The following is a 15,727-nucleotide window of genomic DNA, read 5'->3' on the forward strand; positions in this document are numbered from 1 at the left end:
ATAGTTACATTCTCTTAATGAATAGAGGAATTTGTTCTAATGGTGTTTGTAAATAGGATATCATGTCTGCATCTTGTACAGCAAATAACCACTAGGAAGAGAGTATGCAATGTGTTTACTACTGAAACTGTCCTACCAATTTGATTTGAAACTGTCTCATTGGTATTTGTTTATCAATAAAATTATGGAAAAAATAAAATAAGTTTGCTTTAAATTGCATGTTATTTTCAGCAGCATGATAAACTCTCATGCCATCCCACTTCCAGTGGGACAAGACTCATTCTTTTGCCCAGCATAGCCACACTGCATACACTGCCCACCTGGCAGTGAATAGTCAGTTACCTATCAGATTGCCTGGAATGGAATCATTGTGTTCTTAGTCAAGTAACCTACATTACCTAATAATGGCCACAGAGATAAGATAGTGATGCTGGAAATTCAGATACACCATAGAGAAGCCATACAGTGTTTTCTTTAAGTGAACAAGAAAGAACGAAGAAAGGTACTGAAAGAAGGCAATCATGTGCTGAGGTTGATAAGATCTGATGAATCTTCTATCTGTGAAATTGTGATGAAGGAAAAACAAACTCATGCTAATTTTGCTTTTTCACTTCAAACTTAAAATTATATTCACATAATGTGCTCAGTTAAAATAAAAAAGGTATTAAATTATAGGGTTCAGTACTATCTGTAGTTTGGGTTTTGTCATATATCTCCTGTGATTAAGGTAGACTACTAGGGGCCGGAGAGATGGCTCAGTAGAATAAGCACTTCCCTGGCAAGCGCAAATGCCAGAGTTCAATCACTGGCTAAGCCAACAAAAAAAGGGGGAGAGTGTACTGCTATATTTATATTTTGATTCTCATTTATAAAATATATGCACATATTTATAGGCATAAAACATCTGTTAGACACTCAACACTTTTTTTTGTATTTTTTAGTAAGGGTGTACATGGTCTACAGGGTCTCACTACATAGATCGGACTCGTAGTGATCTGCCTGTTTTCAACCTCCCAAAGAGCTGGGATTACAGGCGTGCACCACCATGCCCAGTCTCAAGTGCCATCTCAGCACGCCCTGGAGGCAGGACCAGCATTGCACACCAGGGATTGAACCCTGGCCACTGCATCTGCCTAAGCAGATGCTTTAATCCACTGAGCTATTTGGCCAGCCCTTAGACATTCAACTCCTATCCCAGTGGTTATCTCTGTTATTTTTAATTGGTTTTTTTACTGTTTATTTATCAACCAATTTCATGCAATCCTACTCTAAATTAGTTAGGACAGGATTTGATTTATAGATTCTACTCCTATATTAATTACTTTTCATAAATGCTTTAAATGCAGAAAGCAAGTTATATTTGTATAAGTACAAAGCCAAATCTTGTCCCGTGAAGTCTCCTTAACTTAGATTAATACTCCCAAAAGGAGCAGGGGATATTGCATGTCTAGTAAATTCCCAATGGAAGCTTAATGGCTGCAGTAACCTTTTGGAGTATTCTATGGGTGGCCTCAGGTCTTATGCCACGTATAGGCTCCTTGGCATCAGTTTTGGCTGCAGCTTTGCTCTTGGTTTTGGTGTCTTTCGCAGGAATGTAGAGCTGGGAACCCTTATGTTTCTGCCTTGCCATAGTAAACCAAGCTGAATCTGAGACGTAATAATCCAACTGCCGACCTGAGAAAGGAATAAAAAGCATCAGAATGGAAGCAAAGCAGACGAGGGTTTATCTGTTGGGGAGTTACAATGATGTTCTAAATGGAATCCTTATTAATTGTCAAATGAAAATAAATAGACATCAAGTAGAAAAGAATCCTCTTCTTTTGTGCTCTCTCTACAACCTGGCAAGGTAGGAATCCCTTGGGTATTTATGCTGTGCTTAGCCACAACGGTGGCATATGCCTGTCATCACAGGACTTGGAGGCTGAGGCAGAAGGCCCACTGTGAGCTTGAGGTCAACCTAGGCTACATAGTGAGTTCAAGGCCAGCCTTAACTACACAGCTATACATTGTCCCAAAATAACAACACTCCAAAGAAAACAAAAAACACTGCTCGAAAGAGACCACAGTGACCCTTTACTGAATCCTTTCCTCCCTTTGTCTCCCCAACCTCAAATCAGGGCAAGACAACTGTTGTGAGATAGGCTGGGACAGTTCCTACATAGTCAGAGGCTTAGGCCATTGATGTTATTATTATCGTGGGGGGGGGTACCGGGGATTGAAACTGGGACCTTGGGCTTCCCAGGCAGGTGCTTATGCAGCTGAGCTATCTGCCCAGCCCTGGGCCACTGATGTTATGCCTCTAACTCCAAGGAAAATATTATGGAATCTGTTACTGCATAATCCTTCTTGCAGGTGTGGTTACACAGGTGTGGCTAGAGGTATAGTTAAGGGGCCGGGGAGATAGCTCAGTAGAATAAGCGCTTGCCTGGCAAGTGCAAGGGCCTGAGTTCAATCCCCGGTTCTGAAAAAAAAAAAAAAAAACTACAGTGGAGTTATAGTCAAGACTATGTGTGGGTGAGAGTGAAGGCACAAAGGATTGGGAAGGGAATCATGCTCAAAAGATTACCCAGCTCTGAATTCCTGACATTCCATATAAGTGAAGAAGCTGTACAATTACATTTACAGTACATTACGATTTCAGGCCAAGAATCTGAACATGGTGCTTTTAATGAATTGGCCTTTAAAATTCCACATGGAAAAAAAATAAAATTCCACATGATCATTAGGAGGGGTATAGTACATGTAAAAGCATTTTGATAAAGCATACTATTCCACCAAAAAGTATGAATACACAGTTGATGGGGCAGCAAAATATGGGGAGATGGACACCTGTCCATTATGTGATGTGGGGGGTATGGCTGGCACAGCGCCCTTCTGGCACAAGGAAGATTTGAGATTAGCTACCTCCGCATCTGTGAATTGAGAATGGGGCACTACTCTGCCTCCAAATCCCCAAGCCAGCCCTATCAAAGCAACACAGTATAGAAGGTTAGAAATAGATTCCCAGACCCCCGTTTAAGGCTTTGCTTTCCAAATCTTTCCTCCACTTGGAACCTACTTGCCCTGGAGCGCTAAAATTCTCACCTGGGGGCTTGTAAATTGGATGCTTCCTGGCCATGCCTTCGTATTTGCCTCTGTGACGTTTCTCCACAAAGGCAGATGGTGCGGTGGGGCTGTCTATAGTATTTGGGAACCCCTTTGAAGCATCTCTGTTTATTTGCTGTTCTCTGCTTCCACTGGATGAAATTAGGAAGGAAGGAATCTGGCTAAATCTATTTGGTTTCTCACTCTTATACTTGTGTGGAGAAGACATTCTTTTCAGTTGGGCTCCAGAAAGATTTCCAGTATTAGCTTCATTGGTGGGTAAGTTTACATGACCACCATTATTTCCATCACCACTTGGATGAATTTCTTCCTTATAGTAAGTATCCACAGAAATGGGTACTTTCCAGGTAGGAGCAAAGATAATCTTCTCTGACTTAGTTGATGAGGTTGACATTCTCTTAGTGAAATCTTCAGAGCCTTGGCTGTGTTTCTTGGCTTTCTTTGGAGAAACTGGGTCTTTAGGCAGGGACAAAGCTCTAGGACTGTTCTCAACAATGATTCCCTGAGCAGCAGCATTCTTGAAACTTGAAGAAACCTGTTGCTGATACTCAGCACTTCCAAAAGCTTGGGAAGGATGAGGTTGGTCCTCCGTAAGAGTGCTCCACTCCACAGGAACATTCATCAAGACTGTTGGTGGCAGGAATTCAGACCCATGCAAGGCTTTGGAAGGGTATCTGGAAGGCAGCTGCTCTTCAGAACTCCTCCACTCTTCAGAAGAGCTGTCAGAAACTGAGAACTCTTGCTTGTACTTAAACTTCTCTAAGGCTTTTCTAGAAGGTATTTGCCATCTAGAATGGCTCCATTTCTTAGGTGCCCTCTCTGAAAGTGACAGACCTTCTTGTAGGTCTGCAGGGCCCCCTAGGGATTTTAAAGCATGCTTCAAAGAAATGTTTTTCTCACTGTCAGCATTCTCCCAATCTGAGAAAATTTGGCACTCAACTTCAGGCTTCAACAAAGTTTTGGATGGAAGATTTGGAGCCAGAGGATCCACATACATTTCTCTCTCAGTATCAGGGTTCTCTGAAAAGATTTGCTGTGCCATGAACTTCACATATGAGTGGGGAGGATTCTTGGGAAGCAGCAATTTCTTAGAAAGGCTTGCTTTATCAGCAGTATTCTCTAGGATGGAGGGTATTTCCTGAACTTTAGACCTCACTAGGAGATAGGTTGAATGCTTGGGAGACAGTGACTCCTCAGAAATGCCTCTCTCAACTGTAGCACTCTCAGAACTTGAGGACGTTTTCTGAACTTTCTGTCTCATAGTGGTCTGGGAAAGATGTCTGGGAAGCTCCCTATGAATGTCCCTTTCTATGGCAACACTCTCTGGACCTGCAGAGACCTGTTGCTCAAATTTAGGGTTCACCCACAGCTGGAAAGGGGGTCTGGACAAACCTGATGCCATAGGAGCACCCCATTCCTCAGAAGCATTCATTGAATCTGAGATTTCTTGCTTGAGTTTTGGTCTCACCAGAGGCTGAGAATAGTATATGGAAGGCTCCACGTCCACAGAAATTCTCCCCTCAGTTGCAGTGCTTTCCTGATCTACAGAGACTTGTTGCTGAAGTGTAGAGCTTGCCCATGGCTGGAAAGGGTGTCTGGGGGACATTTGCTCGTCATAACCGCTCCACTGTCCAGAAGTGCTCCCTGATCCTGTGGAGACTGGTTGCTTGATTACTGACCTCTTCAGGGGCTGAGAAGTCACTCTGGAAGGCTGTGGATCCACAGAAATGCTCCACTCAATAGCAGAATTCTCCAGACCTGTGACTTGCTCAAATGTAGGTTTCAGCCACGGCTGCACGTGATGTCTGGGCAGTGCTGACTCCTTAGAATCTTCCCACTCAGCTTCAGTGTTCTGTGGACTCACAGAATCTTGTTGCTTACATTCAGGGCCCATCCACGTCTTGCAGGTGTGTCTAGCAGGCACTGATTCCACAGCACCACACCATTGTGCAGAAGTGCTTTCTGAGTCTAGGCTCATGTGTGGCTGGAATTTAGGCTTTACCAAAGGGTGATAATGGCATCCAAGAGGCAGCTGCTCCACAAAAATGCCCTGTTCAACAGCAGTGCTGTCTGAGTAGATTGGTTGGATTTGAGGATTGGTGAGAGAGTATTTGCTGTACCGTGGCTCCACAGAAATGACCTCAGAAGCAATATTTTCTGAACCTAATGACAGGCTTTGTTGAACGATGCAGCTCATCAAGGGCTGAGGGAGATGGCCAGGAAGCAGTGGTTCCACAAAAATGCCACCTTCTTCTATAACTTGGCTCTCTGGAGAGGAGAAAACTTGTTCAACTTGAGGGCTTACCCACTGCGGAAAAGTGTGTGACGGATGCCTTAGGGCCACATAAATCCGCTGCTCAACAGGAGCACTCTCGGGATATGCAGAGGCTTCTTGCGCAACTATTGCTCTTGTCAGGGGCTGAGAATATCTGGGAGGCAACACCGCCATAGAAACTTCTTCCATAGATGTAATTCCCGGGCCTGAGGAGGATTTTTCCTCAGCTTTAGGATTCATTAAGTAGTTTGAAGTCATTTTGTGAGGCAGTGGTTCCATAAAACTGCCCCGCTCTGTAGCACTTTCATGATCTGCAGAGACTAACTGCATAACTTTGGAATTCACCCACGGCTGGAAAGGGTGGCTGGGAGTCACTGGCTCCACAGAACCAAGCTGTCCTTCACAAACACTCACTGAAGTGGAGGAGGTGTGTTGCTGAACAATAGGCCTCACAATGGACTGAGTAGGGCATTGGGAAGGCATCTGTTCCTCACTAACATTCTCTGGAACTGAGGGCACTTCTTGCTCATCTTCAGGCTTTTCTAAGACCTGGTTGGGGTACTCATGAGGTAGACCTTCCTCTGAGCTTGGCCATTCCTCAGCATTGTCAGAATTTGTAACAGAACTGTTTGATTCTGTGGAGATTTCTTTATTCTCAGGCACCAGCAATTCTTCTGAAGGACACCTGGGAGCCAGCTGCTCCTCGAGAAAACTTTCTGATTCTGAAAAGATTCCTTTACTCTCCCCTGAGGGGGAAGAGTTAGTAGGATCCACTTCCTTCAAAGAACTCTCCCTGTCAGCAGGACTCTCTGTCTCTGAAGAGCTTTTTTCAGCTTCAGACTCTCTCAAGAACTGGGAAGAATATCCAAGAGCCAACTGCTCTTCTGCACAGCTCAAATCCACAGCTACATCTTTGAATTTTTGGATGTCTTTTTGTTCATCTTTAGGTTTCTTCGAGGACTCGAAAGAATGTTCAGTAGCCAACTGCTTCTCAGAATCATTCCCTTTCTCTAACATGCTCCTTGAATCTGGAGAAACATTAGCAGTTTCAGCGTTCCCCATAGAAATGCCTCCCTCCTCTACTGTGGTATTTGTTGTTTCTGAAACACTCACTGTGCAGGCCTGGGGAACATTTACCAGGGGCTTTTCTTTGCAAACAATTGGGACATTCTCTGTTTCAGAGTGGGAATTTTGCAAGCCAAAACTGGAAGCTTCTTCGTCTTCTGACTGGATAGGAGAAGGATCCCTAAGCACCTGAGCCTCTGTGGTTATTAAAATAATGGTCTCTTTTTGGGTTGTTGAAGGTGTTCCCACCACTGGCAAAACAATTTTGGATTCTGTCTTTTGGGCTACAGTAGCCCCATCTTCATGGTATGGTTGTGGGCCGCTAACCATTGACTTTTGCATGTCTTCTTCAACTGTGAGCTGTGCTTTTTTGGCTTCAAAGTCTCCCCCAGCATCTCTCCTTTTCATGTCAGTTTTATCTGAAAGTAGCTCAAGAGGGGTAGTGATATCTGCTTCTGAGGTTGCCAGCTGCTCTGTGACTTGCTTCTCCAAAGGCAGGTACCAGGAAGGACCATGCCTGGTAGTCTCATTGGTAGATGAGGACACAGCTTGGTTGTTTGGGTCATGACTTTTACTGAATTGTATAATGCTCTTTCCTTTGGATCCATATTCATTTGTTATTGAAACGCACGTTCCTGTTCTTTTACGTCTTCTGCCATATGCTGCTGACATTGAGTTTCTCAGATTCCCAGGAGCATTAGGTTTTTTAGTCTTATTTCTTGTCTTTTGATCATAAGTCCCAGAACTGTCACTCTGTTCCTGGCCTGAGGAGTCTATAACAAATAGAAGTGAAAAAATAAGAAATGTGTGCTTTACGCTTCCTAAAACAAAAATACTTGGCCGTAGCCCAGTGAGTACCTATTTGTTCCTCAGTTCCCTAGTATAAAGGAGAAGCTCCTCGGAAGACAGAGTGCAACTTGACTACTATTGAAACTTTCTAAAAAAAAAAAAAAGAAACTTTCTGCAGTAGGAAAAATTTAAATCAAAGGTAAATTTAAATTTCATAAACTGATTCCAGGGCTGGCTCAACATTTTAACGCTACTGTGGTCCACTATTAGAAGTGAGACACATCAAGAGAAAAACTTTGAGCTGGGCATGATAATGCAAGCCTGTAATCCCAGAATTCTACATTCTGGGATTATAGGAAGCTAGTAAGTTGAAGCACAGCCTAGGCAATTTAAAGATTTCATGAGTCTCTGTCTAAAAATAAGAAATAGAAAAGAGTTAGAGATATAGTTCAGTGTGAAGGCCCTGATTCAATTCCCAGGGGATGAGGGGGACAAATTTTAAACTCATAATGATTATCTTTGATGAAATTGACTGGGGCAGTCAGAAGGGTTACTTGTGTTTTCTGATTAGGATTTTAATATTCTACCTGATATTTATCTGAATTGCTTGACATTCCATATCATGTGCTTGTATGCTTTATTTTTCAGATGCGTCAACAGGAGTTGTCTGGGAGATAGGATTATGGCCTCCTTTTCTTTTATTTTCTACTCTTGTGAATTATAACAATCCCATGCAACGCATGTGTAAGCAATACTTGATCACCTTAACAATTGCATCAGTCCACAGGCTTTACAGCAAGCGCACAAGATAGCAGCTATCCAGACTGATGCCCAGGCCGGAGGCCCCTCCTTGCGCTGCCTCTCTCACATTTGCTGTGTCCCTGGCTCCATCTAGTGGTACCATAAGGGGACATAGCATTGAGAAGAGCTGGCTGTGCTCCAAGCTATTCATTCCCCTTACGGAATGCCAACCAAAGCATGTGCTTCTCTTAACTACTGATTCAGATGACAGAATATCAATGGTAACTATTAAAAATAAACCAGACAAAAGATTAATCATCTAAGCTTCCTTTTTTTCTTTTTCTATTTTAGTTCAGGGTCTCACTACTAGATTGGATTCCTAGTGATCCGCCTGTTTTCAGCCTCCCAAGAGCTGGGATTACAGGCGCACGTCATCAGGCCCAGTCTCAATCGCCATCTCAGCACTCCCTGGGGGCGGAGCCAGCATTGTACACACCAGGGATAGAACCCTGGCCACTGTATCTGCCTAAGCAGGCATTTTAATCCACTGAGCTATTTGGTCGTCCCTAAGCTTCCTTTCTTCCCCTTTCTTTCCTTCCTTCCTTTCAAGGAAAATTGTGTAGCTCTGCTTTCATGGTGATGTGTGTTTAGGGTTATCCTGGGTCTGAATCCACATGTGAAATCTTTTGTGGGAAAAACCTAAAATAACTATTCAATTTAATTTGTGGAACTAGATTTTTGCTTTTGTCAACTATTTCTTGAAATTAAATTGCCTGCCACCAAGGTTATCTACCTGTAGCTGTACAAGCCCTCTTTGCCCATGAAGATAGGAATGGGTCTCACTGTTGACACAAGGTTTTTCTCTACTGGGACAGAAAGGAAATTTTTCAAACAAACAAACAATCATATTTTTGCAAATTATGTTATTCTTTTCTGAGTCTGTTTTTGAGAAAGAACATTGAAAAGGCAATCACTAACTACACTCCAACACCTCACTCTACTCAGCGTGCACATTGACCTCAAAGGAGAAGAAACAAATTTACAAACCGAGGATCTCTCTGGTGGACTTCACTGAGGTAAAATAGTCACCTGGGCATGGTCCTTCACCTAAACCCCACACAGGTGGTACCTGCATTAGTTCAGCAGATGGAATGGAGAAACTCTCACCTCTCTGTATGCATCTTACATTGAAAGTTCTCTGAAAACCAAGGGCAGTAGTCCTGGGTAACTCTCGTCCTGTCGCATTGTACTGTGAAATGAAGCCTGGGACACATATTTCTCGGTGAGATTGAAGATGTACCAACCTGCACTTTCTATTTTCACCTTCTTTGGGCCAGTTTCTTCAGCTTCGGTCGGGCTATGTGCTCCTTCAGAAACCACTGAAACATTTGGCTCCTCCTGATTTGGTTCCACCTAAAACAGGGAAAGAGCTTGAGTTTCACTGATGCATTCTCCATCCATGGTTGCTTCCCTCACATAAGTTCATAAGAGTACTGTAAAGATAGAAGTTAGTTCTGATGGCATGCATGTAGAGGTCCCTTGGGATCATTACACACACTGGCAGTGATTTGTCCAGATCTGGAGCTCCTTTGTCTAAATAATATGCTGCACTGGTTGCTCTAAATCACCTTGAAACTACTGAATCATGCTAGAAGCCCATAATCTGAAAAGGAGGTTACTGGGCCTGACGACAATCTACCTTTGGCAGCACTGAAATGCTCAGACTTGCCTCACTGGACCATGATCCAAACTCAAATTTGGCTTGGCTTCTTTGCAGGGAATTTAGTGAAAATATGAATTATGTCTTACCAGTTCAAAAGAAGAAAGAGGTTTGGGGTTTTGTTCAAAGAAACGACAGATGAAGAAGGATTTAGCCTTTACGCTGAATGGGTTGAAACTGGCTTAGTGTAAACAAGGTTTTCAGATAACCCACAGGCAGCTCTGGAATTATCAAAGTAGCACTGCCCTAAACAGTATCTGCTGTTTGCTTCCTGTAAGCGCTTTATGGCAAATGTTTAAAGATAAATGTACAACTTTATAATTCCATTCACAGTCCTTATACAAATTCAGCGCAAAATTACTTATTTTTTAGTAAATGAGGTCCAATCCACCTGAATTTAAATCTCTTTTCTAACATTTACTAGCTGTGTGACCTTGAACAAGTTGCTCTAAATTTCTGTGTTCACATCTATAAATTAAAGGTCAAGAGTCCCACAGCACTTGTAGATCTAAGAGATTCCAGAGCAAGAGGAAGTGGTAGAAACTCCTGCATCATAAATGATTCTGGACCTTTTTAATGTATTTCCCTGCCAGGCGTGGTGAACACACACCTATAATCCCAGCACTCAGGAGGCAGAGACAGAAGGATCCTTGTAATTTCGAGACCAGTCTGGACTACAAAGTGAGCTGAAAGCCAGCCTGTGCTGTATAGAGAGACCCTGTCTCAAAAAGACAATATATTTCCCTATGTGCAGAAGAGTCACAAGGATGAAGTAGATGTCTCTGCTCTCTTCAAAGATGCTGCCCAGACCTTTCCTCAGTTACGTAATGCAGAGGAAGAATGGTAGAAGGGACATAGTGAGTGTCCCTTAGCCAACATCTCCTGCCTTCCAGGTTTGCAGTCAGGTGTCTATGAGGGATAAAGCACATACAGTTTTATGCCTAGTAATTGGTCACCCCTTTGCATGACACCAAACCAAGATTGTCTCAGGGTCACTAGAAGTCCTTCCAAGAGCCCCTGCTCCTCCAATTGTTCTTTTAACTTATACTTTTCCCACTTTCTAAAGCAAAGTTGCAAGGTCTACACTAGAAGGCATGTGATACAGTAAAAAGTGGACTGGGCTAGAAGCAAGCAGACTGGATTCTAGCCTTAGCCAGCAACTGTCGCAGTGTTTGGGAAGGTGCCTGGACTGCTTATGGCTGGATGTTTTCCGTGTAAAAATGCACGTACTGCACACTCTTTCAGTGTTTTCCTGCTCTGACTGGTAGCCTTTTATCTTTTTTTTTTGTTTTGTCTTGGTTTGGGTTTTTTTGGTGGTACCAGGGATTGAACTCAGGACCTTGTGCTTGCCAGACAAGCACTTATTCCACTGAGCTATCACCCTGGTGCCTTTTACCTATTTAGCCCAGAATCACTGTGGAATTGGATAGTTGACGAAAGTGAAGGTTTAAGCTAACGCACACATCCTTTTAAATTCCAACATCTTTAAATTCTTAACATTTCATGAAAATGTTTTGCAAAAATCATTAGTTCCTTATCTTCTTAAACAGGGATCAAGGAACATAATCAAATGATTCTTAATGACTTGGACAAACAGGGAACATTATTTATTACATCAGGCTAAATTAATGTGCAGTCCTTCAGGACTATCAAGATAGCCAAGATGTTGTTTTGTTGTTGCTTTTGCTTTTTGTTTTGTTTTGTTTGAGACCGAGTATCACCGTGACACTCAGGCTGGCCTTGAACCTGCATCATCCTAACTCCCTGTCCTGCATAGCTGGGATTACAGGCATCCACCACCATTCCCAGGTTGGGCAACATTCTTGATTTCTTATACTAAGCAACCTTTGATTGTTCCTATTCTCTCTCTGTCTCTCTTATCAATTGTCATGTCTCTATGTCTGATCTGTGGCCATGGTCTCATTTCATTTTTCTTTGCTTTGCTTTATTTTTTCTTTCTTTTTCCTCCCTTCTCCTCCTCTCCCCTCATTTTCCTCTTCCTCTCTCTCTCTCTCTCTCTCTCTCTCTCTCTCTCTCTCACACACACACACACACACACATGCTGTGGACTACACTCACCTAGGCAAGTGTTCTACCACTCACCTACACCCATAGACCATATTTGTAACACAGTAAGTTTGCCTAATATAGCTCTGATTGCTAGAAAGCAGTGTGGCAGGACTCTATGGCATCTATGTGAAAGTCTGGAAGGATTAATAGCTGACTTCTGAATGCCTAGAGCTGTAGATTTGAGCTGCAAAAGAGTGAGTCTGTGTTTTAGTTTGTAACTCCTGGGATCACCTCACTAATAACTAAAAAAATCCTGATCTGAGTTGTCATGAATAACCTCTACAAAGAAGGCTGGGTGGCTTCCCAGATGCTAAGCCAATAAGCAGGTTTGGGGGCATTAAATCACTGTTTCTGTTTTCTTCATTCTCTTTTATATAAGCTCTAGTGGGTAAGTTACCCCACCTAATTGCTCACCCCTTTCAGCATGTCAATGCATGCCCTTCACTTTGCAAGCCATATGGCTTTCCCAAGCCATACCATTTCCTAGGAGCACTTTGCAGAGCTTGACCTCATCTTTTTTTACACAAGAGTTTATTCCAAAGTCTCTTGAAGTACTTACAGTTGCTTGAAGACTCTTCTTTTGTAGTTCCCAGAGGTTTAAATCTGTTTTGTGTTGAGTAGCTAAAGAATCCAGACAGCTCTGGTTGGTGGCTAGGGTAGGGGCACACTCAGTCGAAGGTTGTGAGTAATCAGATTCAGATGATGAGTCAGAGAAACTCTAGAAAAGTGAAAGAAAATAAGTGAACCAACCTATATGCCATCACTGGTCTCAAAGTTGGAAATGCTTCTGTGAGAATTCAAAAAAAAAAAAACACTTCCTGAACCACTGCCCCCTTTTCCTCCCCTTCTGATCAGTGGGCTCATTAGAGTCAAGGTCCACACTTCCCCCGTAGATAAAAGCAAGAAACAGGAAGAAGTTTGTGTTGCTTCCTTGCTTACAAAGTATTCAGGTTCAAGCCTAGCAACTGAGTAAGATCCTGCATCAAAATAAAAATATCTAAAGATGTAGCTCAGTGCAAATGTCCTGGGTTCAATACCCAGTAGTGCAGGGAGAGAGGGAGGGAGAGAAAGAGGGAAAGTGGGGGAGAGAGAGAGAGAGACACAGACAGAGACACAGACACAGAGAGAGATAGACACAGACAGAGACAGACAGAGAGAGACAGACACAGAGACAGAGAGACAGACACAGAGAGGACGGGATGAGACAGGACGAGAAGAGCAGAGAAGAGGAAAGGCTTCCAGGAGTGCCCCATGAGATAGGAGCACAAGCACTTAATGTAGTTCATAAGGTTTGAGGATTATGAGAGCGTCTGGCTGCCTGAGAAGCACAACCTGGGTCAGTGAAATCCAGCAAAGCTCTGGGATTTCTACATTGGAAACAGATGCAGGCTGGGTGGAGGGAAGAAAATCAGGTTGGAAGAGGGCTTTCACATTCCATCCAGGGGCTATGAGGAGACAGGAGCCTAGAATGAAAGTGGTACTGGTTCCCTAAGGGATAATACTTGTCGCCACCTTCCGCCTTCTGCCAGTAGGGGCCAGTATTTCAGAGAGGAAATCATAAGGCAAACCTCAGTCTTCTCTACTTGTGTGTTCTGATCATCTGCTTAGCTCCCTAGCTGCTGTGCTGAGTGAGAAAGCAGAAGAGACTGGACTTGTGGGGAGGTATTTGGGAATATAAGAGGTAGAAATCATAGTTTACAAGCAGCTTGAAGAAACGTCTATCAAAATCAGCACATGCATCTGGGACGATGATTAGAGGCACTTCTTTGGGTTTTGTGGTTGCGATAGTTGTTACCTGTGTCCCATGGGTTTACCACTGTCAATAGTAAATCTGAAATCACGGCAGAAAATAAGAAACTTTCACACCTGTAGGTGGTTGCAGTTTCACTGTAGCAGCACAGATTCAACTTTCTGCCTGCCAGCCCAGCCTCTAGCCTATGTTAACCTGATGCAATTCTTGAATTTATTCATACAGAATTTGTGTTCCAGAAAGAAAAAAATTTAAACTGGTGCTTTGAAATGCCAACCCCCTTTCCCCTCAAGGTACCAGGGATTGAATCTGTGGCCTTTGATCTTCCTTTTGTTTTTATTTTGAGATGATGTCTCAACAAGTCACTAAATTGCACAGACAGGGCTTGAACTTATGATCCTTTAGCCTCAGCCTCCCAGAGCTTGGGATTATAGGTGCATGCCATAGACACTGGTTTGAAAGGTTGATTATAAATAATTTAACTTTGTGAACTTACTCAAATCAATAGAGAGAGAAAACTAACGTGTCTTAAAATGTGATCTAATTTTGTTAATTGCCTTCACAAAGGAACCTCTAAGAATATTATTTTAAAATATACAGAAAAAGAAATAATAAGAAGAATATACTAAAAATAATTAAACTCCAAATATGGTAACAATGGAGGGAATAAGGAACAAAAACAGATATAAGGTGTAGAGACAAAAAAGCAAACAGTAGAAGTTCTTACTTGTTAATAAATTAGTATGTTTCAACAGACTCTCCAGTTAAGAGTCAGAAAGTGGCAGAATGGATTTGAAAATTCGTCTGTTTTTATGATGTTTACACGAGATACCCTTTTTCCATCTTTTTGACACAGGGTCTCACTATGCAGTTCAGGCTGGCCTTGAACTCACTTTGTAGCCCGGACTGGCCTCCAACACGAAGTGGTCCTCCTGCCTCAGCCTCCTGAGTGCGGGGATTACAGGCACACTCCACCATGCCCAGCAAGAGATGCACTTTAGATCCAAAGACAAACAGAATGAAAGCGAAAAGGATGATAAAAAGGTATTCCAAGATAATGGCAACCAAAAGAGAATTATGGTGGTTATATTAATATTAAACAAAAAAAGGCAGTTAAAATTTTTACAGGAGACAAAGACAAACACTGTATGTTAATAAAAGAATCATTCTATTAGTAATACACAGCAATCATATGTACACATCTAATAACAGACCCACACCTATAAACAGAAATTGATAGAAAGGAAGAAAAAAGTACATAGTTTTATAATGTTTGGAGACCTCAGTATCTTACTATCAATAAGGAATATACAGTATAATAGAGTAAGAATTCTACTGAATACCACTTTCTATAGTCTAAAAAGCACTAGCTGTAACTCTGTTGCTAAGTAATTAATTATGTCAGCCCACCTATATCCTATATAAGATCCCTTCCACACATCTCACTGTATGCCTGTGTATTTGGCTAAGAAATGATACCAGCACCATGACTAATTATAAATACTTGACTACACTGGTTGATGGGACGAAATTATTAAAGTGTTTTCAGGGATCATTTTCAGTGTGTCACCACCAAAGAATGCTACAGGGTTATAAAGTGTGTAAATTTCTGTAAAACATTGACTAGATAAATGTGTTTTCTTTCTTTTTTCCTTGAATTTTTTATTGGTACATTTTATATATACATAGTGATAGCATTCATCATAGGGGAATTGTACCTTGCTTCAAACAATAGTTTCAAGCATTTTTTTAAAGAACTAAAATTTCTGAATTTAGTTCAAGTTATAATACCACATTTCCAAGAAAAATGAACCTTTTGCAAAGACATTTAAATAAAATCATACCAAAACGCACAAAAATGAAATTGTCCAAAACTTCTTATAAAGAAGAAAATCATTAAAGCATATACATAAAAATATTAGCTAGGAAGAACAAAATTAAATGGCATCTTATTCCACATTAGAAAGAAAAAAAAAGACAAAGGGTGTAAGAAACTAGATTAAAGAACTGAAAGAAAAGATCTGTTCTCTTTGAATTTCATACTTAGCAAACATACCTTTGAAAACTAAAAGTAAGATTTTCTAGTTATACAAACTTGAAATATTTTAATACCTCCAGAAGTAGCATATAAGAAATAACAAAGAGCATAATTCAAAAGGCAAGAGAAGTTGCAGTATGCTGCTGGATGAACAATAAAGAACTCTCAATATGA

At 41.8% G+C, this 15,727-nt stretch overlaps 1 protein-coding gene across 8 annotated transcripts in view; it reads right to left on the reverse strand.

Annotated features, from left to right (window-relative positions):
• Positions 1-15,727, reverse strand: part of Kiaa1210 (KIAA1210 ortholog) — a 91,703-nt gene that overhangs the window by 11,449 nt on the left and 64,527 nt on the right. For 7 of the 8 annotated variants that reach the window (XM_023706025.1, XM_023706022.1, XM_023706018.1 and 4 more), the window contains 4 exons: positions 12,325-12,483; positions 9,280-9,388; positions 3,080-7,218; positions 1,487-1,678 (listed from right to left, as the gene is read on the reverse strand). In XM_023706025.1, coding sequence (XP_023561793.1) covers positions 1,487-1,678; positions 3,080-7,218; positions 9,280-9,388; positions 12,325-12,483 — 4,599 coding nt within the window. Of the gene's footprint in view, positions 1-1,486; positions 1,679-3,079; positions 7,219-9,279; positions 9,389-12,324; positions 12,486-15,727 lie in introns of all 8 variants that reach the window. The other variant, XM_023706021.1, reaches the window with a different exon arrangement.

Source organism: Octodon degus, unplaced genomic scaffold (genome assembly GCF_000260255.1).
Source record: "Octodon degus isolate 3935 unplaced genomic scaffold, OctDeg1.0 scaffold00236, whole genome shotgun sequence".
Classification (NCBI taxonomy): Eukaryota; Metazoa; Chordata; class Mammalia; order Rodentia; family Octodontidae; genus Octodon; species Octodon degus.